The 26725-nt window shown below is 42.9% G+C and overlaps 1 protein-coding gene across 5 annotated transcripts; it reads right to left on the minus strand.

The window, feature by feature from the left end:
- Nucleotides 1-197: 197 nt before the first annotated feature.
- Nucleotides 198-26570, minus strand: SETX (senataxin). Of its 5 annotated transcripts, XM_039388317.1 has the most exons (27): nt 26012-26123; nt 25421-25608; nt 24136-24316; nt 22702-22912; nt 22398-22507; nt 21935-22154; nt 21530-21649; nt 20391-20562; nt 20031-20121; nt 14931-19154; nt 13986-14085; nt 13367-13543; nt 12499-12728; nt 11844-12011; nt 11144-11300; nt 10190-10291; nt 9812-9924; nt 9136-9207; nt 8140-8289; nt 7541-7648; nt 6703-6890; nt 5982-6074; nt 5193-5357; nt 4586-4726; nt 2137-2224; nt 1321-1651; nt 198-1272 (listed from the first exon to the last, which is right to left on the minus strand). In XM_039388317.1, the coding sequence occupies exons 3-27, from the start codon at nt 24313-24315 to the stop codon at nt 596-598; spliced, it is 8388 nt and encodes a 2795-aa protein (XP_039244251.1). In that variant the 5' UTR covers nt 24316; nt 25421-25608; nt 26012-26123; the 3' UTR covers nt 198-595. The 5 variants fall into 5 exon arrangements, with proteins under 5 accessions (XP_039244251.1, XP_027595124.2, XP_027595127.2 ...); XM_027739323.2 differs by lacking the exon at nt 26012-26123 and adding an exon at nt 26488-26570 and having other exon boundaries at nt 198-1651; XM_027739326.2 differs by having other exon boundaries at nt 198-1651; nt 4586-4723.
- Nucleotides 26571-26725: the final 155 nt, after the last annotated feature.

The following is a 26725-nucleotide window of genomic DNA, read 5'->3' on the forward strand; positions in this document are numbered from 1 at the left end:
TCTCTCCATTCAACCAATGTACATCTGCCTCAAGTCTTTCCTGAGGCACTTGTGGAGCATGAGGAAGAACCACTGCTACCACATTTGCAACATTCACTTTTGCTATTAAATAAATTAGACTCATTAGTGCAAAGGGAAAAAGAAGTCTGGCTGTTTTTTTTGATTTGGGGGTGGTTTTGTTTGGGGTGGTTTTTTCGCTTTGCTCTGGTTCTTCATAAAAAAATTACATCTCTAAGAAATTAGCATTTACACAAGGAAAAAAGAAGCTACATATTTGCCAAATTAAATCTTAAAATAATTCTGTATACTGTACAAATATACACTGTTAAACATTTACAACCTTAGCTTCCTAGATGACAAAATTCACTGCTCTTCCAAGCAATTCAGCTGCCCAACTTCTCTTTCCCAAACCTCAAAGCTCCCACCTGTCAGGTATGAAGTCCCTTCACAACCAGGGACAGGAAGGGAAAAACATCTACTGAGAGTAGTGGTATCTAAAGGAGGGAGTTCCAGGTGTGCTGAATAATTTAAAAATACAGTCCTTGCTAGACAGAAATCTGGGAATACACTTTCCAGTGATGAGCCAATAACGAAGTCAATGAAAGATCTTTCTTCGCTTGGGAGTGCCTGATTCTGTGTTCTCTGGTGGTTCCTCTGATGGTCTCCTGGTTAAACCACGACAATCCTTGTTCCCCTCACTGCTATTGCTTTGACCTCCTTCACTGAGGGGTTTTGAACCACTTTTAGACACAGCCCCTCTCCTGTCACCCTCGTGCTGAGCTGTGTAAGATGTGGAAAGCACATTGCACTGTCCTGTTGTTTGCTGGGCCTTCCCGAGGTTTTCTGTTCTGGAAATCTGATCCCTGGCAGCTGAGGATGCATTAAGGCCTTGCTGTGATGTGGATCCTGGATTGCTCTGGGCTGACCAACTGCCATCTTTCACAGCCTGCTCCTTCCCTTTTGTCTCAGTTCTACTGGCCAGCCTTGGGTCTCGTGGTTTCTCTGGATTGGCAGGAAGTGCTGCAGCCCCCACGGGCACAGGGGCACTGCCCCTCCTGGAATCTCCAGCAGGAGTCCCCATGGATGCAGGGGCACTGCCCCTCCTGGAATCTCCAGCAGGAGTCCCCATGGATGCAGGGGCACTGCCCCTCCTGGAATCTCCAGCAGGAGTCCCCATGGATACAGGGGCACTGCTCCTCCTGGAGTCTGTAGCTGGAGCCCCCATGGGAGCAGGGGCACTGCCCCTCCTGGAATCTGCAGCAGGAGTCCCCACAGGCACAGGGATATTGGTCCTCCTGGAATCTCCAGCAGGAGTCCCCATGGATGCAGGGGCACTGCCTCTCCTGGAATCTGTAGCTGGAGCCCCTGGAGGCTGTGGGGGCCCTCGGCTTCCTTGGGGCACTGCATGGCCAGGGCCAGCAGCAGCTTCCCGTGGGCTGCTCCCAGGATTTGAGAGCTCACCCCTCTTGCCACTGTTAGAACCAGCCTGCACCAGAGGAGCTGTCATTGTCCCTGCTTTGGCTGGGAGCTGCACTGCTGGCCTGAGCTTCAAAATCTTCAGAGCATCTTTCTTGTAGTTCTTCTCCGCTGTCCTGATAATGGCACCTCTTTTCTGAGCATCCTGAATCAAGTGATTCCAGTTTTTATCTTCCTTTAAAAAAAAAAAAAAAGAAAGAAAAAAACCCCAGTTATTAGCCAGAAATCAACACAGAAGGACAGAGGTGTCAGAGGATGAACAACCCCTTTAACCAAGGTACCTGACACAACTGTCATGGAAACCACTGTTATGTTCCTTCTGGAATGAAAGAATCTTATGTTTCAGCTGCAAAACAGCTACAGACACTCTGGCTGCTGTAACACAGGGAAGGTACTCTGAACCAGCAGAAGCACCAAAAATGACAAATTCCCTATTTCCAGGGGTTTCTCTCACTGGCACGTGGCTTTATCGCCCTCTAATGGCAAACGGACACACACACACACACCCACACACACACCCCCGCCCCCAGGAAAGAGCGACCAAGAGCTAAGACACAAAGTTTATTCTCTTCCCGGGAGAAGTCTTGAGGATGGGTTTGAGTTCCCAGCCCTGCCTCGAGGGTGGATCACAGAGGACTGTCCAGCTGACACTGCACCTACCATGAGGGTCTGCAGCCTGCCCAGGATGAAGAGGCTGAACCTGGCTCGGGTGATGGTGACATTCAGGCGCTGAAGACTCGCCAGGAACCTGAGTGACAAGACAAAACTAAGCTCCTAAACTACTCCTTCCACAGGGTTTAGGGGTTGTGAGAAAAAGAGATAAAATTAAGTGTCAGTGAAACGAGTAGCAGCAGTTCCACAGGCAGTGGCAGCAGTTCCTGCCCCATCCCCAGACCCCCTGGCAGCAGCCCTGCTTTACATGGAAGGCCTGGCATGAACTGTGTTTTCTTTCACCACTCTGATCCCTTGAAGGGAATTCCAGTTCTTTCCAGCTCTTGCCGTTGATGTTTCCTTTCTTAGAGCAAATCCCCTCTTAATGCCAACCACTGCTTCTTTAAACATTCCTCAAAGTACCGAGGACATCAACCTCACTTCACCTATCAAGACTTTAAGCTTCTTTTTGACTTGAACTGAAATAGATTAACAATATTTGGCATGATTAATGGGAAAATATCCTACTGAAATACTGAGCACTGGACAGGAATATTTTATTTTAAAGGTGACCTGCACTGGAAGCACGTCAAGGCAGACTTTTGCTTTGTCATGCTTCAAGAGTGGAAAGTGTGTTCTTGCAGAACAAAGTCTGGTTTTGCACTATGAAGAGTGTCTAGTTCTGTTTTCGTGGGATCACCAAGGTACTGAAACCTAAGCAAATGCTTAGTGTATTCTTAAAGGTTCATTTCTGTTAGGACTTACTTATGAAAACTCAAAAAAAGGTTTGTGAAACTAAATATGAACTATTTCTTATCTAATAAAAAAAGCTCCCCAAATGCACAGTTTATTCCATACTAGCAACAGCTGCAAATCAAAGTCCATGTACAACTTAAACTAAGTGTGTTCCCTATCAGTGCCTGACACTCTGGGCACTGCACTGAGAACTCATCTTCAGCAGATTCACAACCCCTGCAGTATAAAGATTGCAAAAACTAGAGTCACCTCCAAAAACTTGGACAGTGCAGGAAAAAAGTGAGAAAGGCAGGAAGCAGATGGGGGAGAGGATTCAGCAGCACAGGTATTATAATTCTCTAGGTCTCAAGAAGTAAAAGAGGGGGGATTCTGAAAGACTACTAAATATTCTTAACAGCTTTTGCAATTGAAAGACAGCAAGATAATTTTCTCAGGAAAGATTAAAAAAAAATCCATTGTCATCTCTTGGTGTTTTTTCCTCCCTTTGCAAGTTACTTTCAGAGTAAATTTAATGCTGGACCAGCAACCTTGGAGAACAAAATACTTTGCTGAGCTACAAGATCATAGGTAAGGGTCTGGCAAACTTATCCCATCACACCTCACCCTGAAACACAGGTATCCAAGTCATCAGCACCTACAGCTGCTAAGGCAAAGCTTGAATGTATAAACCTTCATATATTTTTATAGTAAGCTGGAAAGTTTTCTTCCAAAAGAACAGAAAGAAGTTAAGTCCTGTGTCAGCCAAAAGAACTGGCAGGTTCCAGATGCCTTCAGTTTCCAAACTCAAATCAACCAGAATAAGAAAACTTCAAAAAGCATTATTGTTGTTTACTATAGGATTTGGATTCTTTCTCTTCCCACAGTAATGTGGATCAGCACAATTAAAAGCCATTTGTCTTGCAATCAGAGAAACATAAGCAGCTTAGTGAAACCTGGTATGTAGAAACAAAGATTTCTGTTCATGCAACCAGGCTTTCTGTAGTTGAACTTAGAAGCCAGCAAACTCTAAGAAGGCATATTTTGTATTTCCACCACCATTTTTTAAACTAAAAATATCCACAAGTTACAGAAGCAAATCAGCAACTGCTGTAGTGCTCTGGGGTTAAATAGCACATTCAGTGTTTAGTTCCTTCTGTTTCAGAGAGAAAAAGCAACATATAAAATGAACAAATCTGTGCTCTTGAATCAAGATTCCTGCAAATTTGCCCTTTACTCAAAAGACAAGGACATTCATCTACAAATCTCAGATCCAGCTCGGCTACATCACGTTCCAAGTGACACATGTAACTAGTTACCCATATTTTCACAGACAGAATGCTGTACTAACAGGACAGCAGTCACATTTTGAGAGAACAGTGTTTAGAAAGTTACAACATGTACCAAAAGCTACAGGAACAGAAACTGCTGCAGAATCAATGCACAGAGCCAAGACCCCAAGGCCAATCCTGCCAAGCCCAAAGAGATGGGCTAAGGGAGCCATCAGTGCAAACAGATCAGCAAGGAGCAGAGAGCAGAACACCAGCATTTCCCTGTCCCTTCTGTTCTGAGATCTCAAATCAGTAACACAAATTCATGCCCTTTAATTCACTGACTGGTAGAAGTGACTCGTTCTCTGTAACATTCTCACTGGTCCTATCAAAAATACAACTTTATCTACAGTGTCATTGGAAATGTAACTTGCAATTCAGTGCAGGACACGTACCCAATGGATCCTTTGGTGCTGTTTGCCTGGACATATGTCAGAGCTGACCCCTCAGAGCTGTTTGCCCGGACACAGGACACTATGATACAATCCTTCTCTCGACCCTGGAACGCATCCACTGTGTCCACTTCTCCTGGGCTGCTGAAGAAAGAATTAGCAAACTCTTAAGTTCTATTAGTTGAATTTTTCAGCAACTCACTGATGCAAAGAGTCCAAACACTGTCCTTAATGCTCTGTCAAAACCACCCAGGGTGAATTTCTGCTTCTGTGTATGAGCCTAAAAGATGAATTTACTTTTCTGAGAGCAGCATCATTACTGAAAAGCTGCTCTGGTCCATACAGCTTGGAATTTTAGGTTGTCTTTTAAATCAGCTTTATTCAGAACAGCAATATAAGCAAAGCATGTGCACAGGTAATAATTAAGAAATGGTACAAGGAGACCATGCCTGTTTTAAGCAAGAGGGTTGCACTTCCCCTTTGAAGGCACAACCAAACACAAATTTTAGCAGTAGACAAGTTTGAGAGTTTTTGCCATTACTTTAAGAGGATAAACAAAGGATTAGTATGCAAGAGCCAGGTCTCATTTGAAAACTTGTGGTTTCTTTACCCGTTATTCCTAAACACACTGTCCAGTTGACCTTGAATTCTCTTTTTCTGTGCACTGTAAGGGGTGATTATTCCAATGCGACGAAGACCCAGATCCTTCCTTTTTTCCTTAATTGTTCTAATTAATTCCATCACCAGCTTCACTTCCCGAGGGTTGCTGTAAGAGCTGAACAGGACAAAATGGAAACATTACAGAAAACACCTTTGACAGATCTTTCCAACTCAATGCCCAGTTTGTTGGGGGATTGTGAGTCACAGCTTGGCTTGAACTTGTGCAGCCTCTTTCACAGAGGCTCAAAGAATTTGGCAAACAGACTCTGAGGAGGGGCTGCCAACCACGAGAAGTGCAGGCAGGGAAAGGCTGCACTTCCATGTTCCTTTAGCACCTCCCAGCTGTGCTTTCCTTACACAACAGGCAAAGGGGAGGACGGAGCCTGCCACCTCCTGGCATCACCTCAGCCTGCACCTGGGAAAGGGAAGTCACTGATGGTAAAAAAAAATTAGGAACTCAAACTATTATAGAGTTAGCAGAGCCTGAAGGCACTTACTGGCATCTAATAGGTAAGTCAAACCAGGATTAAAACCAGAAAAAAAAAAAAAAAAAAAAAAAAAAAAAAAAAAACCCACATTCAGCAGTTGTTTTTTGTAAAATTAAATCAAATCAAGTAAAAAAATGCAGTTCTAGCTACTTAGTGTATATTGGGAACAAGAGAGGAGAGAAGACAAGCCTTCTCTAGGTAATCAATTATCAGAAAATCTGAACTTTGGCTGATTAAAATGCAGGACTTACTCGCAGTCTCGCTCCTCACGACCATCTGCTACGTCAAAAATAAGGTAGGGCTGGAATGGCCAGTCTGAAGAACATCTGTTCTCTTCTATTGCTCTGTAAATAACATTTAATCACTAGGTAACCACACAGAAATGCTAACAACTGATGCTTCATTTATTTACATCAAGGTTATCAAACACAAGGAACTCTCCAGGATGAGAGGAAATGGCTTCAAGTTGCACCAACAGAGGTTTGGATTAAATATTAGGAATTTTTTTTTTTTTCCAGGGAAAGGGTTGTGAAGCATTGGAACAAACTGTCCAAGGAAGTGACAGGGTCACCATTCCTGGAAATGTTCAAAAATCCTGTGGCACTTGAGGATGTGGTTTAATGGTGAACATGGCTGACACTTGAACTCGATGATCTTGAAAGGTCTTTTCCAACCTTAACAATTCTCTGATTCCAACTTTCAGCTTTCCCCCCCTCTGCCAGAGTCCTTAATTTCCACTGCTCCCCAAATATACTGAGGCCTAAAAATGAGCTCCTGGCAGTCTGTATGCTCCATTCTAAGGGATCTAGTTAACTCACCTATCACAGCCAGCACCGACAGGACATGGAATGCACAATTTCTCCCACGAACCATCTCCCCCCCCTCCCACAACCTCAAGAATTTTTAGACTTAAAAGAATATCTTGACCTGAGAAGTTACCTTTGATAGAAAGGAAAACAGAGAGCTACTCACTTGGCAGTCTTCAGGGTTTTGCCATAGACATAGTTGGATGGGAAGAGGCAGATGTCGGGGTGCATCCTGTACTGCACAGTGAGCTGCACCACGGGCAGGCTCCGCAGAACGTTCCTCTGCACTTGCTCCTCCAGGAGCCTCTGCAGACGTGCCATCAAGGACTGGTCATAGCCATACTGCTGAGCTTTCTGCCAGAGGGAGAACAGGACACTGACTGCTGGGGAATTAGGTCCAAAATTACGAAGAGGAATTTGGTTGGGTTTTTTTTGAAATTAAAGCTATTCGTTTTCTTCTGAATCGCTGGCAAAATGGCAACTACTTGCACTTCAATTTTTCATGTGTGTTAGTCTTACTATTGCAGTAAAGGTCAACCTGCATAAATGTGAATTTTTGTCTTTAGCAAGGCAACTTTCCTTTGTGAGTCACGACATGGTAACATTTTAAAAACATCAGTAATGAAAAGCAAAGTCTTCCAGGTGGGATCTCATTAAACAAGCCTCTAGAGAATTTATCCCTCTAAGGAAGCCAGTCTGTTTTCTCTCCTTTCTCCATCCATCAGGTGTTTAAAACAGTCCAGAGTGTTGGATACAAGGAAGTGCTCCTATATGTTCACCCTTAGAACACGCCCATACAGACAGGTAGTCTTCATCCTTCCTTCCTTAAGGAATGTGACACTGAAGCTCCCAAAATAAGATACCAGCCTACAACATCCCTCACAACCCACTTGAAGTTTCTATTGCCACAATGAAATGCCTCTTTTCCCCTCCTTTAAATATTTTCTATAAATACGATTCTTAAACTACATAGCAAGAAAAAAGGGTGTAGTTTGAACACTTACTACTGATTTCACAGTAGGAGGGAGCTGTTTGGGATCTCCAACAAGGACGAGTTTATTACAGCGATGGATCAGTGGAATCAGTGTCTCCACCTCACAGGACTGCCCTGCCTTTTGTAAATGCAGACAGGACAAAAAGTAGTTGTAAGCAAAGGAGGGAAGCATGTTAAATTTCCTGTAACACAGCCAGATAACTTACATGCTTTAACTCTTCTTAAAAAAAATAAAAAAAAAAAAGGAAAAAGAAGGACTTTTCCCTAGTTAAAAACTGCAACCGGATTTATTTTATTACTGCATTTGCAGAGCTCTCCAAACAGATATAAATATAACCAAACCATCTGGAAATCTCTACAGCAAGAACCACACTTTAGCCATGATTTTCAAGTAAAAGCTGCCTGCCATTAAAGCACCAAACAAGTCAGCAAAAGAGGCAATTAAAAGTCATTTTTTCTCCTCACGGTTCTACACAGCAGGACTGGCTGGGTGTCAGTTAAAAGGTGGGGATGGGGCAGGAAACCCACAATATATTCCACCAGCAGCCAAACAACTACAAGCAGCTCAAGCAGAGCCAGAACACTGGAGTCCCAAAAAGCTCCTCTGACCTCATCCACGATGACACAGCTGAAGGGGTCGTGGCCTTGCCGGGCAAAAGCCGATTCCAGCAGACTCCCTCCACTGGTGCTCAGGGTGCAGCAGATGATGTCAGACTCCAGGATGATGTCTGTCTGGACCTTCTGGGAGTGCCCACGAACCTTCAAGTACAACAGGACACCTCTTTTAGCTTTCTGTAACCTCCTCAGAGCAACTGTTAACTGCCTGGACAGGTCTAATTGCCAACCAGCTCGTGGGTGATGCACCATCCCAGTGGAACTGTCTCCATGATGACAAATGAAAGTCCCAAGTTTATTTATCTGAAGTGTTCCCTTCACTTGAAATCACAGGTCAGTGCCATTGAAGGTGGCAAACTGGAAAGAAATGCTCCTTTCTATAGCTATGCAATCTAAACACACTAACTGAGAGCAGAGTTGAGTTTGCCATCCTATTTGTAACTCCAAGCCTCCAAGACCATTAAGGGTCAGCATATATTCATTAGAGGAATCTTCATTCATCTCATTGTTCATGCTACTTCACATTAATTACTGGTTTTGCAGTCAGTGCCTGTTTCCCCTTTCAAGATCTACAAACACACAGAAAACCCTCCAGCTGTTGCTTTACTCAGAAACATTTAAGAGTATCTCAATTCCAGCAGGACTGTATGGGAGTGTGGATGAAGATACACCCTAGAACATGAGGACATGCACATTTTTATTACCTTATTTGTCAAACATGTTACATTTTGTTTAAAATTCACCCTTAATTTTAACAGTGAATATTCCTGTTTGGCTTTTCTATTTGTTGCCTTTTTTTTTCCCAGCCAGAGCACACACCCAGATTTCACACCTGCTTGTCCATAACTTACTCAGTTTATAACCTTTTATTTACTTTATAAATATTCCCAACTACATCAAAACCAAATTCCACCACAATTAAAGGATGCCAAGTATATAAATACATCAGTTGAAGTTTAATAAAGAGCTGCCTTAAAGATAAATTCCTACCTCCTTTTGCTGAGAAGCAAGTTGTTGTCTCTCCTTTGCAAGTCTGGCAATCTCTTCATCTAACATTTGACTCTAGATGGGGAAAAAATAAAGAGAAACCACCTTTAATACCACCCATTTCCCATATTTCTTCTTTCCTCCCATACCTTACATTTAGACTTGCTCAGACTGACTTTTAATATCAGATGTATCCAAAGAAGCTGAGCAGTTTCTTGCAAAGTTGTCAACATATTTAGGTTTTGCAACACACAATACTATCTCTTACATTTCTGTGCAACTGGGAAATGGTTCACCATCAGAAATCTGTAATTCCCAATTTTTAAACAAAAAAAAAGTGGGAAACTTCAAGGGCAACACATATTCCAAAAATCTCAGGTCAAAAGGTCTCTTACTATTTCCAGTGAAACAAAACCAGAGCTTTGAAGTATACAATCAAATTAAACCATTAAGATTTATAAATATGGTTACATTAAAAACTAAAGGTGACAGAACCAAACTGAACACTGGAGCAACAAGTGGCATGAGCAACCAGTGGAAAACACTGGCATAAATAAACAAAAAAAAAATCCCTGATGCAAAGTCCTTCATTCCCTTTTACAGTTACTGCTCAGAGGTGACAGAAAGTTGTTCTTTATGCTTTCAATTCTACAAACAGGATTAAAAGTTATCTTGCTACCTCTCTCTTCTCACATCTGTGCATGGCACGCTGCCGGGACAGCAGGTCCAGCTTCTGATCCAGAGCTGCTTTTTTCTTCTGAACATCCTGGTCAGAGTCCCCTGGCTTTCGTTCTGTCACAAACCAAGGGACAAGTTACAGGAGGAACAGAAAAACTGTCACAATAACTCTTGCTCTCAGCCATGGATATGAAACTTTTAAGAGCAAACGGCCCATATATGAACTGCCACCTTCCCACTAAGACTGAGAAAAACGACACTTTGCTGCAATACTCCTGGAGAAGAATCTTCCTTCTTACAGGACACGTAGTCCCACGTGTAAAACATCATCAAGTTCTTAAAGAAGACTGAGGGAAAGTCTGATTTGCACGTTACTTACTCATTCTATGTTCCACTTGCTTATCCAGGCTAAATGCCCGGACTTCATTGTTGATGGCTTTTTCAGCACCAAGTCGCACTAATTTGATATCACCACAATTTCCTGTTTAAAAAAAACCAGAGTCAAAATACTTCTACATTACTCCAGTCATCTCTCCACTTTGGTATGAGAGTTAAAAAAAATGTTAACATCGTGGATATCAAACAAGGCTTTTCCTTTTCTACTTATCTGGGGTTTTCAGCAATTCGCTTGTACTTATCCAAATGCAGCTACAAAAAATCCAGTAATTCCAGACTCTAAAAAATAAAGGTGTTACCTGTGTTTTAGTGGTGGCTAACACTTAATAATGTTACTTTGAATTAATAGAATTATATCTTATTCTCAGGTTTATCTAAAACTTTCAGAACTCCTAATTTAGACAATTACTGAGTACCATCAAGAAATGCAGTTGGTAAGTCAATAAAAATTAACATTTGGCTACAACACAGATATTTTCCCCCTTGCCACAGACAAAATACCTTGTTCTGAATTCATCTACTTTGTGTTAGTCACAAACTGGGAGGAGATAAAATGAGAGGCTCTGACATGTCAAAACTTTCACCACTTTGTTCTGCATGATCAGCAAAGCCCGACTTCATTCAAAATCAAGGCAATGGCCTTGTGTTCAAAGCTTTAAGTGCTTAAAAACTGATGAACTTAAACCAACAGCATGAGGAAAAGATCACTGTCTATAAAAAACAAAGTGCAATTTATTTAAAAAGAAACACACAACACCACACCTTTTAGAAAAGCACATTAAAATTAACAACAGTGTGAGGATGTACCGGTCACGTTCTGCAAGAGGAAAAAGCTGCTCAGAGGAGCACGTAAGTACAATGTGTGATCAACTGTTTCAGTTCCTCCTTCAGGCTTTGCCTGTTTAACATAAAAACAGAGTTTTGAAACAAGCCATACCCAAAGGCTCCTGTTTGTTTTGGCACTTTTCCTTAAAGGCCACGATGATCTTTTTCATGAGCTCATCCACAGCAGCGTTTGATGGGGCACAGACCAGAAAACGGTTTGGCTTCATCTTGGAATTCTTTTTCCGGGCTGTTTTCTCATTCCTGGTGTTCTGTGTAAAGGAATTCACAACAAACCAAAACGTGCTCTTTAGATGGTTTCATTTGTGATTTAGAAGCCAGACAGTACGTTCATTTAATCAGCAGGCAGAGTGTGGGGGCTCTGGCACTTGAACATCCCTTAAGGTATGTTTTATACTGAGGAACAAGCAGTCAAATATATTAATACTATTTGCATAAATTCCCTTCAGTAATGTACTTGAATCTACTGGCTGCTTATATGAAAACCATTAAGTGGGACAAGCCAAAAAACATTCTTTAATAAATCAAAATACTACTTTTTTTATGTAACAGGTGTTTATACTACAATTGTGCATGTTTTCTTGATTTTTCCATTTTAAGTTCTAAAAAATAAGTGTTCCAAAAGGTATTATTTTCACCTTTCCACCCTACACAACACAGATTTAATCACATCAGCTTCATGAATTACACCCTCAGTAATTACCAATACTACATTTTCAATTAGTTTAAGCTATCACTGACTTCCATTGAGGAACCAAACCCCAGCACATGACCTTCACATCATGTTCACTTACTTCTCTCAAAACACGAGACAGAAGTCCTACAATAGTTTTTGATTTCCCTGTCCCAGGTGGCCCATGGATGAGGCAGATCTTGGGAAGCCCTGGATGTTGCTTTAGCATGGCATAAGCTGTCTCAATGGCTCTCTTTTGATCTTCATTGTATTCATTCATATAAGAAGCCTGAAGGATAGACAGGGAAAGAGAACAAATTAATGTTGATCAACCTTTCCTGTGTTTTCAGAACATCCCCACCCCTCCTGCTACAGCTCAAAAGCTGGAAGGGCAGGGAAGCTTTTGATTCTAGGTTTGCTCTTGATGCACACCCAATCCTGACCTGAAAGTTACAAAGAAGAGCTTGTTTACTCTCCACACCCTTATTTTCACATTACCTTTTCCATACTATGTCTTATTTCCTGAACACTTCTCCAGTAAGGAAAAAGAAAACTGAAAGCTGCTTGAAGTGCACAATGTCAATATAGCAAAAACACCTGAGCAAGTTCAGTCTCCTCTCCACCCAATCAGCCAGCTCTGAAAAGTTGTCTCAATGTCTCAGTGCTTTGGAACTCGTCTGTTTGCCCTTGGTCATCTACAGAACCAGATTTGCAAACTCCTAAAGTCCAAATGCCCACGTTGTTAATCCTGTCCCCCTTGTAGCTGCAGGACTTACAGCACTTCCTGAGGCCACAGGCAGATCTCTGGGACAGAAGTCATTGTAGCAGGGGTTTATGATGGGTCTGGCCAGGGGACTCCTGCTCAGCAGCAGCAGAGCTTTGAAGGTTCGGTGTGTGGTCACCAGGGACCCAACCACCACACACTTCACTTGCTTGTGGATGCAGAAGGACAGGTTGCCTCTGGTTTGCACAGTGAGATGACAGACAGTGTGCTGCTCCTGCTGTCCTGGTAAAGGAGAGGAGGAAAAAACAAGTTGTTAATTCAAATATCCAAACTGTTAACTGAAGGATACTTCAGTAATACACTCCATTAATTCACCAGAACAAGGTGCTGTCTTCTACTAAAGAGCCAAGAACTAACTCTTGCAGAAACCCCAACACTTCCCCATCTCCATAAAAAAAAAAAAAACAAACAAAAAAAAAATCAGTGGTCTATAAAACTGCTCAGATCACTGCTTTAATCAGGCAGGTACTGGATACTTGGTGATCCTGGTAATTCACAATTTCAGTTCCAGAAGACAGTGACAAGTTCAGTCAGTGACATCACAGAAGTTCATGGCACTTATCTCTCATGGCAATGCCCTCCCTAAAGATGTGTGCAGAGCACCTACTCATCGTTAGCTTCTGTTCTTACATGAAGTATTAACATTTGTATTGAAGGAAGTCCTTAGGAAAATAACACTGAAGGTCTGCAGCTTCAGTTCCCGACTTTTTACAAAGCTTCTAGCATGGAACAGACATGCTAGAGTGGGAAAACAACCCCATTTCCTCTGAGGGAAGCAGGATATACCAACAGCCAGCTATGAAGAAGCATTTTATGGCACCAAGAAGAATCCCACTCTCATTCCCACCACAGGTACTTACTCGCTGTATAACCGGACGCACGAGAAAATCGTGTCACGAGCCCAACGTGATTCACCACGTGGTTCTCCATCCCACTTTCTTCCCCAAAGGTGTCTTTTTCCATCTGGACCACCAAGAGGATTAAGTCATCCTCCTTTGGATGAAGCTGCCTTGCCAAGTCGCCTTCTCGAAAGTGAGCTGCCCAAAATACACGGTGAAATTCGAACATTGAAAAGAAAACGGTTACGATTCCTTTCTGACTCCAGAAATGCTACAATCAACACATCACAGAGACTTCAGTAATACTCATCTGTTAACTTTTAAAGCTTTTAAAGATTACAGCAAGGGATTATATAGAATTTTAATCTCATCTTGCATTCTTAATCCTGAACACAGCACTGCATAAAATCAGAGCAAGTCAAGGACTACTTTATCAAAAGAAGCTGAAAGAAAATTCCAAATGAGAGACAAATTCCCTGCAAAATACATATTTCTGTTACATGCATTCTGCAGAATAGCAGAGTCAAGATCCTTTCTGTATTTACAGCAAATAAAAAAAAGTGCCAGCTCATTATAAGTGCCAGCTCATTATAAGGCATCATCTACTTGAAATTAGATTTAAAAAAAAAAAAATCCTTACCTGTAAAATGTGCTGTATTCATGTCAGCAGAGAAGTTCTCTAAGGTGAAGCAGTAACTCTTCTCTCTTGCTTTCTGATTTTCTACCCACTCTTGTGCCAGCTACATGTTGAAAAGTAAATAAAAATACTTTGAAGGGTTTAGTGTATCAGAAGAAAAGCTTATCATGACTCAAAGGGCAAATACACTACCAGCCTGCCAAGTAAATACATGAAGAATCTTACCCAGTTCTTTTTTTCACATAAGCATACACATTATATATAAACACACAGGGCAAACAAAATTGCTTCCTCCCCACTCACCCATTTAATGTACTTTCTTAAAGCTTTTTAAAACAAATGTGGGTTCCCCCAAGTGCATTTTCACCTTAAAATATCAATATTACTCTGGTACTGACTTAATTTTTTACCTTATTTCAATGGAGGAAGTAATGCAATGACTGAACTTGAAAGCATTCAGACATTAACTGAAGGAACACTCTGTTTTGTTGTTATTAAACTATAAACCATTAAAGTTTGGGAAAAATACTTCTTGGATTAACCAGCACTCTCACATAAATTCTTAACAGAAATCAAAACAGTAGGGTTTTATCCTCTTTTTACAAATGCTGACAGTGAAAGACCTCAGTTTCTTAAAGATTTCTGCTTTGAGCTTTGTATTCTCTAGAGGAACCACCTCCTTTGTCTCTCATTTTACATGTTATTGTGGATTTGCACCCAGGGGGAAAAAAAAAAAAAAAAACAAAACAGTTCACTGAGGTGAATAACACTGGTAGTCCCCAATCTTAAACATAACTGTCTAGATTATTTTCCCCAAATCATTCCTCTACTCTGATCTGTATCTGAACATTTTCAGATGGTGAAACAGAGAATGTAAACCAGGTTTTAATCTCTTGGTAAAATTCACCAGGGTTGATGCAACCAAACTGAAAGGCAGAAACTACTTACTGTTTCAAAGGCGTTCAGCATCATCAAGGGGAAAAAGGTATTAAAATAGTCATTGTAGTCCTGAAATTGGACAGGAACAGAGGCTACCACAGACTGCAGGAGATTATTTGGAGTTCCAAAGCAGCTGAAGTTTGCAAACATTTCGTAAGTCCACTTTAGGACCTGATTAACAAAAACACTGTAATCACGCTGCTGAGCGCCAAGAAAGGAGGAATATGCCCCTCGTCCAGACCCTCTGGAGATATTCAAAGCATTGTCATACTGCCTGCTTTGTGACTGGAGAACATTATTAGAGATCTGGGGTTGAGGTACATTGCTGGAGGCTGGAGCCTTGCACGGTTGATTTCCTATTGGTGTGTACACTTTTGGGAGGGGTGGCCTGACCACGGCGGGTTTCGCCGCATTCACTTTGCTTTTGGAAGGTGGTGGTAACTTTTTAACGTCTTCCAGGTCCTTGCTGAAGGCTGCATTCCGGGAAGAGCTTACTGAGCTGAAAATCTTGGTAGTGGTAGGCTTTCTTACTTTGGGAGGCGGGAGAGAAGGTTTGGCAAACACGTGGTCTGCTCCTGAGCTGGTGGTTGCGTGTTTACTGCAGGACTCTCCTGGTTTTTCCACTTTTTCCATGCAGTCTTTGTATTGACATTTTGGAATAGCTGGGGACTCGTTCTGCTGAAGGCTTTCAGCAACATTCATTTCCTCTGGGGTTTTACTAGCTATAGCAGTATCTTCAAAACTTTCCTCCTGAGAACATAATTCCATGTCCACGGGATCTAACTGAGTTAAAAACAGATTATCATCATCTTCTTCATTGCTTTCATATGATTTACACCCATTTGGTTTTGAGGTTTTCATCTCACTCTCAGGCAGGACAGCACAACTTTTTCCTGAAGATTCATCTTTATCATCTCCAAGTGCAGTGGAAGAGAAACTTGAATCCATAGGGACGGGAGCCATCACACTGTTATCCTCCCATTTTCTGTTCCAGTCTGAAGAACCAGGCGTTTTAGAGGCACATGCCCCCTCTTCCACAGACAGGCTTTCAAATTTTCTCTCACTGGCAGAGGGACCAGCAGTTTCCTCTCTTCGGCTTTCAACAGACGCCAGTTCAAAACTTTGAGGCTTTTGTCCCGCGGATTTCACGCGCACCCCGGCACCTTTTTTGCTCCTACTCTCGGAGCTTCCCGCGGGACTTCTCACCTTGGCGCTTCTCTTGGGCCTCATCTGCCTTAAGAACTGCCGGTCTTGGCAGGCCAGCAGCTTCTTATTGCGTTTCACAGACAAACTCCGAGCGTCGATGAGCTTGGTCCTCAGTTTCTGCGCGGCCCCCACCCTCCCTGCGGCCTTGCCGTGGCTGCGCAGCTGCGCGACGCTCTCCCGGGAGGGCTGCGACAGCTCGCAGGCTTTGCGGGGGCCCTTCTTCAGCCCCAGCTTCTCCGCCGTCGACGTCGGAGCGGGACGCTGCCGGACCTTCCTTGGAGGGACCACAGCAGGCGTTGACCTGCCAGGCTGAGGATGTTCTGAGGTGCTCTGAAGCAGTTTTTTGGTTTGGGCCGTTTTAACGGCGGGGTTTTTGGGACTCCTCTGAACGGCCACTGCTAATTTAGATTTCGCCGCAGCCTTCGGGGGGCTTGTGGTGTTTTTCTTCCAGGCCAGCTTTGAAGCCAGTGAGATGGTAGATGTGGATGCTCTGGGTTCAGGCAATGGTGAGCCCAGGGTGAAGCCTTCAGCAGCAGTACCTTCGTCTGCATGTTTCTCCAGCTGCCCTTTTGCATCTTCCTTACTAACAGATTCCTGCAACATCAAATTAGTTGTCTTTTTTTTATCGTCAGCTTCTTTTTCATGAGAAATATCTTCTACCTGCTCTTCTACCAAGCTTGCTGCTTCTTCCATGGTATCGTCACTGAGGTAATCCAGATCATAACCCCACTCATTTATGCTACTGGTCAGGAAGTCATCCGAACTACTCTCAACTGCTGTTGAAACATCATCTTGTTTATACTCCTGAGTTGCTTCTATAGCATAGGCTTGAGTATCTTGCCAAGCTGAAAACATCTCAGCATCTGTTTCAAACTCAAAGAGCTGAGAATTACAGTCATCCAGTGACAAGGGAGGCCCTGGAGATTCTGATTCCATTCTGGTATCACTATCAGAAACGCTGTTGGAAGTCGAAGGCAACTTTGCAGGACACACATTTTCATTCTTGGTTTTTGTTTCCTCCTTGTCATCCACACCTTTTTCTTCATCAGAGGAATCTGAAATGATAATGACTTGATTGCCAGGGCAATCTGCATCACAGAGAGACCTGGTACCTTGGCCTTCACTGGAAGATCTTACAGCACCTTTCACTTTCCTCCTAATGTCACTTAGATTATGGTACACTGAGCTTTCCTGGCTTGACTCCAAGGGAAAATTGACACTTTTGGCATAAGCAGCTAAAGATAATTTACTGAGTTCTCTATCAACCTGGGAGTCTGATAAAGTATCATCTTCAGAAACCATCGTCACAACATCCTCTTTTTTCCCCTCTGAACTGTTTTCCCTCTTGAAATATTCTGAAAACTCCAACAACCTGTCACTTGATTCACGCTTCACTGACAGTGGCCTGATCTGAGGAGCAGGGTTGGACACATCCCTCTTGTTGTCAGACCTAGATGGAAAACAGCCATTTGCTGAAAATTTATTTGTACAAAAGGTGTTTGAAAATTGATGTTTACAGTCATATTTAGCCAGGTCATTTAAATTAGGCTGTTCCCAGTCTGAAGTTGGCATGTCCGTGTTATTCTTAGACACAGTCTTCAACAATGAACCTGATTTTTCTTCTGTTGATACTTTTTTCAGCGAGGTGTCATTAATCCCTAAAAGCAAAATACTGTTATTTTCCTTCTCTTGCATACCAGGTCCATTTTTAGGGCAGTCAGAGCAATCTAGGGATGTTTCTGTTGATCCCTGTTTAGTGGGGACCACTCTGGATTGAAACACACTGTTTACACTTGTCTCCTGCACACTTTTGCCATTCCTTGAAGATGAAGAACCAAGATGAGTTTGAGCAGACAGATACCCTGCTGTTGAGGGTCCTGCTTCCTTTCTGACTTCCAACTCTCTGCCTCTTCTGAAATCTGAATGCTGGGCATTTGACTTACAGCCCTGATTATCCATATTGCATTTCCCTGTCATAAAGTCATCATTCCTATTTTCCTGAACTTTCCTGCATAGTTTTGCTGCCAAAGAGATAAATTCCTGAGCTGCCAAGTCATTGGGTTCCTTTTTAATATCCATCAAGGTGCCTTCTGTGGCTGTCCAAGATGTTGAACTTTTAGGTACATCTCTAGATTCCTCTTCCCAGGCATTTTTTCTTCTAGGGAAAAGGTTCCCTTGACAATCTCCACTTTCCTTTGATATGACAAATGGAGAATGAAGGTCACCTCTCTCATGTGCACTCGTCCTGAAGCCATTATCACCCATATTCTTCTCCGGCTTTAGAGAAACAGTTGGCAAAGCTGTAGAGTTTGAATTGCTCCCTCCAGCCACAGAGGCACTCAACGCTCTGCCCTTTATACTCCTTATAACTTGCTTTAAGCACGTTTGTAACTCCTGGGTCTCCTGGATGTTCAGCTGCCAACCCATGGAGAGATTTCCTCGCAGGAGGAGGTTGAGTTTGTCCAGGTACCTCTTGCAGAGGGCCTGCTGCCCAATCTGGTAGCCCTCCTTGAGAAGGCTCCGTATGAGCTGCACACAGGCGTGTTGCACAGAGTTGGAGGCTTGGAAAGATCCCGAGGAAGAGCCTTTCCCACAGGGCCCGGAGGTTTTGTCCATGCGCCACGTAAACACCCTGGCTGGAAGAGTAGCACATCTCACCACTGCTTCCACCCACTCCTGGGAGCTGATCCACAGCAAATGCAGGCATTTTTTATTTCTGTGGAGTTCAACGATGCACACCAAGATGAGGAGGAAAAACTCAGAGATTTTGTCACACTGCTGGAGCCTTTCAATGAGAATATCTTTGATTTCCGAGCACAGGTAGTGGATGACCTCTACTATGTAGGCCACACCCAACTCCTTGAGATCCATGAGGGACTGAACAAAAGGGATGAACCAGAGGAACGTGCTGGGATGGACACGCATGGCTTTGCCCAGGTCAGACTGAAGCACGCTAGCCAGTGTTTGCATATCTTCATACATTTTGGGGCAGTACTCTGGACAGATGGCAGCCTTCCAGCCAGAGTCCTGGAAAACAAAGCCACCACACATCACCCTCACTGACATGCACATCTGCACAGCTTAACAGGGCAGCTTTTTTTTCTAGCCATAAGTTACTTTCTTTCAAATGTATGTTCACTAAATGCTAACACCTCTTATATCCCAACATAAAGCAAAACTGAAACTTAAAAAATGCAAAAAATAAAGACCGAACACATGTATAAGGAACTATTTTCCTAAAATGGAATCTGTGAAGTCAGGGTGAAGTAGTAGTTCCTTTAAAAATCATTGTGAACTCTCCAAAGACACTGCTATGCTGACATAACTTAACCTCAGATAATCAAATACACATTTAAAGCCTTTAAGAGGCATTCCATAAATAAAACACATCAACATCAAGACAAGCACATTCACAAATGTTTAATCTGCTTTGTAACAAGAAAAAATGGTGCCATTTTGGAGCACTGCCTAACATTTGAAAGTACAGCAAACCATCTCATTACTCCAAAATCAATATATTAGTTTAGAATACTCAGAAACAAAAAGTAAAATACACCACCATGATCAGCTCCTTTTTTTTTTTTTAATTAAGTTCAGGATTTTCATTGAGGTAACAATATTTCAGCCTTGACATGAATTTTAGGGCTTTAATGCCATCTCTGCCTAACTCAAATATGTTCTTCTTTCCTTCTACACCCTGAAAGTACCAGCTAAGCAAGAAGTGACCAGAGTGGCTGCTATCTAACACAACAGTGACATACTCTATTTCTATTAGAAGTGTTATAAAGAAAAAATATCAAATACTGTCTCCCCCCTTCCATATTCTACAGATGGTTTTAAACTGATAATGTCACTCAGTGACCACAGTTCAAAGAATGGGAAAATAAAATAATGGTTTAATACCTTTTGAGGCTTTTCTGTGTTGTAATTATACACAATCTGACTGCAAGTAATCATGTCATCACCATAGTCTGACTCTGGTTCAGATTTTGTCCTAAAAAGAAACACAGAAAAAAAACCTAACAAGTGTAACAGGCATCAGAGTTGCCAAAACATAGTGAGCACTTATTGAAAGAACCTCACTATTTTAGGGGACCTACTTCAACTTTTCACTGTTTGAAGTTGTAAACATCTTTTACTTGCCATTTCCCTCCCCCCCCTCAACACAAGTTACAGCAGCACTGACAAGAAATCCAAGATCAAGTTCTCCTCTAACCAGGTATTAAAGTCATACAACTGTTTTATCCTCTTAACAACACTGACCTCGTAAAGCTATTGCGGATATTTTTAATTTCACTTTTGTAGCTCTCACTGTTGATAATGGTTTGAAAGGCTTGGACAGGATCAATAAGCTGACCCCAAACTTTAGATCCCAGCTGATCCAAAATAACCATGAAACAATGCAGGGCAGGCCAGAAGGGGTCAGCAGAATCATCTGAAATACAACAGCAACAGTGGGGACAGTTGAAATGCAAGTCCTGGACATTCTCAGACTCAACTGAAAATGAAAGTAGTTGCTTTTCATTGGTTTTCCTTAAATATTAATATAAAAAGAAGTATTCTGGTAAATTGCAACTATACTTTTTAATCTGGAAAAAGGATGAAAAAAGTCAAGCTCACCTGTACAGAGACACTGCTCCTTAGGCAGCCTTAAATCAACAGGAACCTGGATGCTCATTGCTAATATTAAATAATACAAATACTTCTCAAGTCTATGAAAGGGATTCTTTTGCTGTGACAATTTATACTTCACATTTATACAATTGGTTTTCCTTCAAGTGCATTCCTCCTCCTCCTCCATATAAGATAATGTATCCTTAATAAACACACTAAGCTTATAGAGATTTAGTAATTTAAGAGGCAGTCCTGCTCTTGGGCTCATGTGCCACTCCTAGACAATGCCATGGCACGTGACCTACAAGAACTACCCAAGGGCTGCTAATCCAAATTATAAGTCTAAATTTCCAGCTGCAAAAGGGGATCCCTCAAATAGACAGATGGAAGAGTCAAATTTTAAGGCAAGCTGCAGCAATTCAAAAGGTATTTCTTCACTTTAGGATTCGAAATTCTAATTTCATGCCACGACAAAATGTGCATTCTGGATGCACGTGCAGCCTGTACATTAAATGAAAATAATTATAGAAATTACAGATTTGTCCTCTCAAAATCTCTAAGCCAGCCTCAGGCAAAGCACTGCCATCCCTCCTCCACTTCAGACTTTGAATGTCATTTTTCAGCACTTGTCAGTAGTGCCCAAATATTGTTCACCTTCCAGAAGATACATAAACCTCAGTTAAAATCACCTCATCATTACACTACTAAGAACTTATCAAACTTTCTTGTTTGATAAAGAAGAAAAATAGGCTGTGAACTGTCTTTATCTGAGTATCAAAATTAGTTACCAGCTGCTTCTTTCTCCATAGTGTTAAGTATGGACTGCATGAAATCATTCTGTTTGTCTGGGCCCAGTAGCAAAGAGTCCATAGCTTGTTCTTCCAGCACTGACAGCAACATGCAAATCCCTAGAGAAGAAAAAGGAAGCAACCTGTCTGCATATTTGCAAGAATTTGTTCAGATTTTCACCAAATCCAGGATCAATTTTCCAAATGCCATTACCAGTGAAACACTTGAGAACAAGAGATGAGCAGCAACATGAAACTAATTAAACACAACCTCACTACTGCAAGTGTGTAACATTCAATTCTCCATTTGACAAAGCACCTGTGAAATTGTAGAGCTCTGACCTGAAAGAAGTGCTCACAAATGTGAGAGATTCCACAAATTCACTTCTGATCACAAATACTCACCCAGCCAATAGTTCTTGTAGTTGCTTGTATCATACAAATGAGCTGGCAGAAGGATGAGTTTACCCTTTTCATACATTGAAGAGCTGTAAATATCCGGATTCTCAAAAAGCCCCAGCTCAATAACTTTGAACAAACAAGTCAGCACTTCCTCTAAGTCATAGTAATCATCCCTGTCGACCTTCCCTAAATTCCTTGCTGTCAGGATGGCCCATCGACGAATCTAAGGATTGAAATTAAAAGTTATGTATTAATAAAGAAGAACAAATAAAAAAATCACAATTCTGTAAGATTATCATCACTACTAAAAATGGGACAAAGGCATATTTTTACTAAGAGAATAATTAAAAATAACTCTTTCTCCAAAATAACCTTAAAACCAGGCTCACTATACAGCACTCAGTATTAACCTGGTGCATGAAATCAGGATTCACTGGAATTCAGCAGAAGAGAAAAAGGAACTTACCACCTCATTGGGGTGCACCAAAAAGAGATAAATTCCTGGGTATTTTTCAAAGACCTGAAAGGCATCGTGGCCGAGTTCCATCCTACAGAGCACTTCTACACACAGCTCACCTAAAAGGGTAAGATACAGCTACAGTAAGGACTAATCCATAGGCTCACAAAAAAATAAACTATTTAGTGTCAAAATAAACAGAGAAGATATATACATACACGCTGATATTCTGGCTTAACTACTATTTGTTATGTGCACCCTCTTCATTAGAGACCATACCATTCCCTCCAAGGGTGTACGATCAGATACTTACTGACTCTCTCATGCAGCAGCAGATATGGATATTTCAGTATTTCTAGAAGGGGCACTCGCAGGTTATTCTCAAAATCAGGGCCCACATAACCAGACAGCCGAGTCTCTCCATTCTCATCCACTAGAAACAACTCATCGTCCTCCCCCGTTTCTTCCTGCATGGATTTCTCCATGTGGGCAACAAGACGGGCGGTTTCCAAGTCCCACAGGTCCTATTCAGTGGGGGAAAAAACAACTAATCAAAGTGCATTTGTGAAGACAGTCATTCAGGACATTTATTAACACCTCCAAAATTTAAGACTTCCTTTTGCAAAGCTTCTTTCTAAGCGCGGCGCAAAACACTAAAGCTTTGGCACGGAATTCAGTTGTGCAAACCACAAAACTCTCACTTCTGGTTATCATTTTTAAAAGAGTAGCCTTCAAACCAGAAGTAATTTTAAAATTCTGTTAAATATTCGTATTTCAATGATTATTTCAGGCTACTGGCCAATATGCATACACAGTATACAGAATATACATAAGGACATGGTACAGAAAAATATCATATTTAGGAAGACGGGAAAAGCAATTTTATCACGTTGCCTTCTCATGGATTTTGCAATTAATAGAACGAAAAGAACATAAATAATGCAAACAGACCAACTGACTTGCTGGATATTTGTAGGGATTTGCTCACTTAACATTATTTATCTTAAGTAACTGCTCTAAACCTCAATTAGAAACCAAGTTTATTCCCTGTAGTTAATGAACACAGAAAGGAACTTTCTGTAGTTCAGACACTCCACTTATTTCCAGTCAGATGGGACTGCACTCCAGAGAAATCTTGCTGACTAATCTAAAGAACAACGTTTTGGACACCTGTATTATGATCAGTTAGCTACAAATATGCACTTCACATACACAGACACAAAAGGGAAAAACAAGCTTTCCAAAACTATAAAACTGGATATTAGTGAGGGAGAATTACAAAATACTTCTAATAAAAAAATTAAGAGGTTTCAAACTTTTCTGATTGTTTTTAATTGCATGGTCTCACAGACTTGCAAGGTCTGGCCTCTGAAACTCAAACACAGTAGAAAACTACAAGTGAGAAGTGAAAGCAAACAAAAAAAGGAAAGGAAAATAAACATTGCAGACATGTTAGTCTGGCAGATGTTCTTTGTTTCACATGACAAAGCACCACAGCATGAATAAAGTCCAAGCCATACTGTCTAGTCAGCAATTTCCCACTACTGTTTTAGTTCTTGCTGATTTGAATACATGCAAAACAAGAGGGTCTTCACTTGACAATCAGCTGTTTACAGCTCCATGTAAAAAGAGCAGTTAAAAATCAACACACCCTATTCCCAAAAACCAATAAAACACAACCCCGGCGTAAAACTCCCCCTACACTGAGGCTGGAACGCAGAAGCCTCTTAATTAATCCCTTAATTACCTTATGCAACCTTGGACATTCTTCCCTTGCCTTGTGGTATTCAACCACACACTCCAGGCAGTAAGAGAGATCATCATTGGATCCCTCAAACTCCTCCTGGGACAGCTGTTCAGTGGCATAGTGCTTCAGGAACTCGGTGGTGTCAGGACCACTCGGGGTGCACCATCGGCATGTGCTCATTCTGGGAGGGGGGAAAAAGAGGAATTAACAAAGTCCAAGGACTGGAAGGGGCAAAATGTTTCCTTGCAGCCACAACAGCACCTAATTTTCAAGGTGTGATGAGCTTCAGGATTTCTGTGGCTGGTTAGCAGAGTAGATGCAGGTGTTCTTCCATATATATAACAGGTGCAGGCAGTTAAACAGGTTAAAGCATTAAAGGAACATCACAGAGAAATGCCTGGGGAACAGCAAACACTAAGTGTAGAGCACCAAAGAGAAGTCAAATTTGCAAATCATGAAAAAATGAGTGAAAATTCATTGTATATACAAAAAAAATCTCCTCACCCACAAATAACACAGTTTCCAGAACTACAATGCTAAAGGTCTTTATATTATTTTACAGGTGACTGTGGAATCTAGGTCTAGCAGTACAGAATTTAATTAGCATTTTTCCTTAATCTCCTGATAAAATTTATAGGTCAACAAATCCCTGTTGTCACAAGCAGAGGATATTTAGGCAGAACTTTGCTGTCTTCACTACTGTAAGAAGTTACAAAGTGTGACAGAATTCTCACCACAGATTGCTTCCTCTAAAAACAGAAGTTCTTCACTAAGCAGCAGCAGAGTCATCTCAGACCCTGCTGGTCTGAAAAATTCAGCAGAACACTGGAATCACAGAATGGTTTGGGTTGGAAGGGACCTTAAAAGACCACGTCATTTCACCTTCTGCCATGGGCAGGGACACCTTCGGGCAGGGACACCTTCCACTAGCCCAGGTTGCTCCAAGCCCTGTCCCACCTGGCCTTGGACACTTCCCAGGGATGGGGCAGCCACAGCTTCTCTGGGCAACCTGTGCCAGGGCCTCACCACCCTGAGAGGGAAGAATTTCTTCCTCATATCTAATCTAACCCTGCCCTCTGTCAGTGTGAACCCATTCCCTCTTGTCCTATCACTACAGTTCCTGATGGAGAGGAGTTTTATACACTTGAACTAAGTGTATAAAAAGGAAGATGGTAACTGCCTCTCTTATTAAGTATAACAAAGAAAGCTGGATAAAGCCAAACCATAGTCCTCAAACATACATATACCCTGGGAAAATCCCAACAATTACCTCCACGGCCTTTACCTTTGGAAAGAGAAGCTCTTTGTCGTGCAGGTGTGCCAGTCACATGGTGGGAAGGAGAATAGCAGTGCCCTGCAGGCAGGAAAGGTGGCTGAGCCCTTCAGCCATCCATGCCCTGAGTGCAGCACAGCAGAGCAGTGTCCTCAGCAATCCATCCCCTGGTGACCAAGTCTCAGTGGTATTTCAAGGATCTACAAGCAGCAAAACAGAAATCAAACCACTGAATCACAGAATCAATTAGAAAAGACCTCTGAGATCTCTGGCAATCACTACCTTATCAATCAGACTAGAGCACCCAGTACCACCTCCGGCTGGTTCTTGAACAGCTCCAAGGATGGTGACTCCACCGCCTCCCTGGGCAGCCCCTTCCAACGTTCAGAAACACTTTCTGTGAACAAATTCTTCCTGATATCCAACCCGAACACCCTCTGGTGGCTGTGTCCTCCCCTACCACTCACTGCGGGGGAGAACAGGCCGACCCCCACCTTGCTCCAACCCCCTTGCAGGCAATAAATCACCACAAATCAGAACTGCTTTGGCATTTAGAACAACACCGGTTCTACTGAATGCATTCCATGAAGCGGTAAGAACGACCTGCAAATGAATCCCTTCTGTCCTTCCAGGGCGGGTAAGACAACACTCGCTTTGCCGAGAAAAGGTGTAAATATTTATCTGTGCACGTTAAGCAAGGAAACTGCTTTAACAGACACGCACGAACCCGCGCTGCCAGCAGCACCTTCCCCCCTAACGCCGCTACCGACTCCCGGCACCGGCTGAGGATCCCCGGCCCCCGCGCACCGACCGCCCGAGCCCCGACAGCACTTTCGGTTTCGCGGTTGGAGCAACCCCAACCCCAACCCCAACCCCGCCTCCGACCCCCGCAGCGCCCCGTGCCCCCCCACCAGCTGCTCCCGGGGCCCGCCAACCCCTTCCCGCCAAGCGGGGCCGGCGCGGCGCTGAGGCGGCGTGAGGGACCCGGGCCGAGGGCGCGCCGGGGCAGCGCGGGCACGGGCGGCACCGCAGCACCGGGCGGGCGGTCCCGCTCCCGCTCTCTCCCCCCTTCATCTCACCCCGGTCCCGTCCCGGCGGTGCCGCCCTGAGGCCGCAGCGCTCCCCACGTTTCCGGGCGCAGTCGGAAGCGGGCGCTCGCTTCGTCCCGCGGGAGGGGCCTTAAAGGGCCAGCGGGGCCGGGGAGGGGCCTTAAAGGGCCAGCGGGGCCGGGGAGGGGCCGCTGAGGGGCGGGAAAGGGGAAAGGAGCGTGCGAGCGGCGCTGGAGCCCTCCAGGGTAGAATTAAATAAGTACTGGAA

Source organism: Pipra filicauda, unplaced genomic scaffold, assembly GCF_003945595.2.
Source record: "Pipra filicauda isolate LSUMZ 115617 unplaced genomic scaffold, ASM394559v2 scaffold121_size3267253_pilon, whole genome shotgun sequence".
Taxonomy (NCBI): Eukaryota; Metazoa; Chordata; class Aves; order Passeriformes; family Pipridae; genus Pipra; species Pipra filicauda.